At 46.0% G+C, this 587-nt stretch overlaps 1 protein-coding gene across 1 annotated transcript in view; it reads right to left on the bottom strand.

Moving 5' to 3' along the window:
* Positions 1-587, bottom strand: part of LOC119585744 — a gene marked incomplete at its 5' end in the record, with an annotated part of 12,123 nt that overhangs the window by 5,263 nt on the left and 6,273 nt on the right. Inside the window, 1 exon segment of the mRNA XM_037934451.1 lies at positions 177-407. Within this exon segment, the coding sequence (XP_037790379.1) occupies positions 177-407 (231 nt within the window).

The following is a 587-nucleotide window of genomic DNA, read 5'->3' as shown; positions in this document are numbered from 1 at the left end:
GAATTATTTAAGATTATCTGTATGCGACTTATGGTGGCTGAAGTCTTTTGCGTATATGAACGAACAATTATTTACTACATCCCCATAATCGTGCTTAAACCATAATCACAACAAATATATATACCTACTTAACCACTCGAGAGAACCCACACCAACAGCTCATTGTCTTTACTCACCGAAAGTTCTGTTCCTAAATCCAGGATACGTCTTGTTCCCGAACTGTTCCACCTGCAAGCCGAAAAGAGTGCCACGTCCCTCGGCACACTTGGGCGTCTTGGGGCATTCGGGGCACTCCTGGATAGGCGGGCACAAGTCATCGAAGAGTTCCGAGTACCTTGGGGCATCGAGGCCGAAGGTGAGGATGTCTTCGGTACCCGTCTTGGGGATGTAGAGAGTCGGGTCGATCTCTGTCGGCGCAGGGGAGGGAACAGGTAAATGCACGTGGCGTGGCATATAAAGGAAGGAGAAGAGAAGTAAAAGAGAATAAATAAATACGAAATGAATGAGAAGAGAAATAAAAGTAAGCAGGTAAGTACACCGGGAATGACTACGAAGGAGAAGAGACTGAGAGAGATACATGAATTTCG

The sequence above is a fragment of the Penaeus monodon genome, chromosome 20 (assembly GCF_015228065.2).
Source record: "Penaeus monodon isolate SGIC_2016 chromosome 20, NSTDA_Pmon_1, whole genome shotgun sequence".
Classification (NCBI taxonomy): Eukaryota; Metazoa; Arthropoda; class Malacostraca; order Decapoda; family Penaeidae; genus Penaeus; species Penaeus monodon.
The sequence above is the reverse complement of the archived record's forward strand: the minus strand, read 5'-3'. Positions and strand labels throughout refer to the sequence as shown.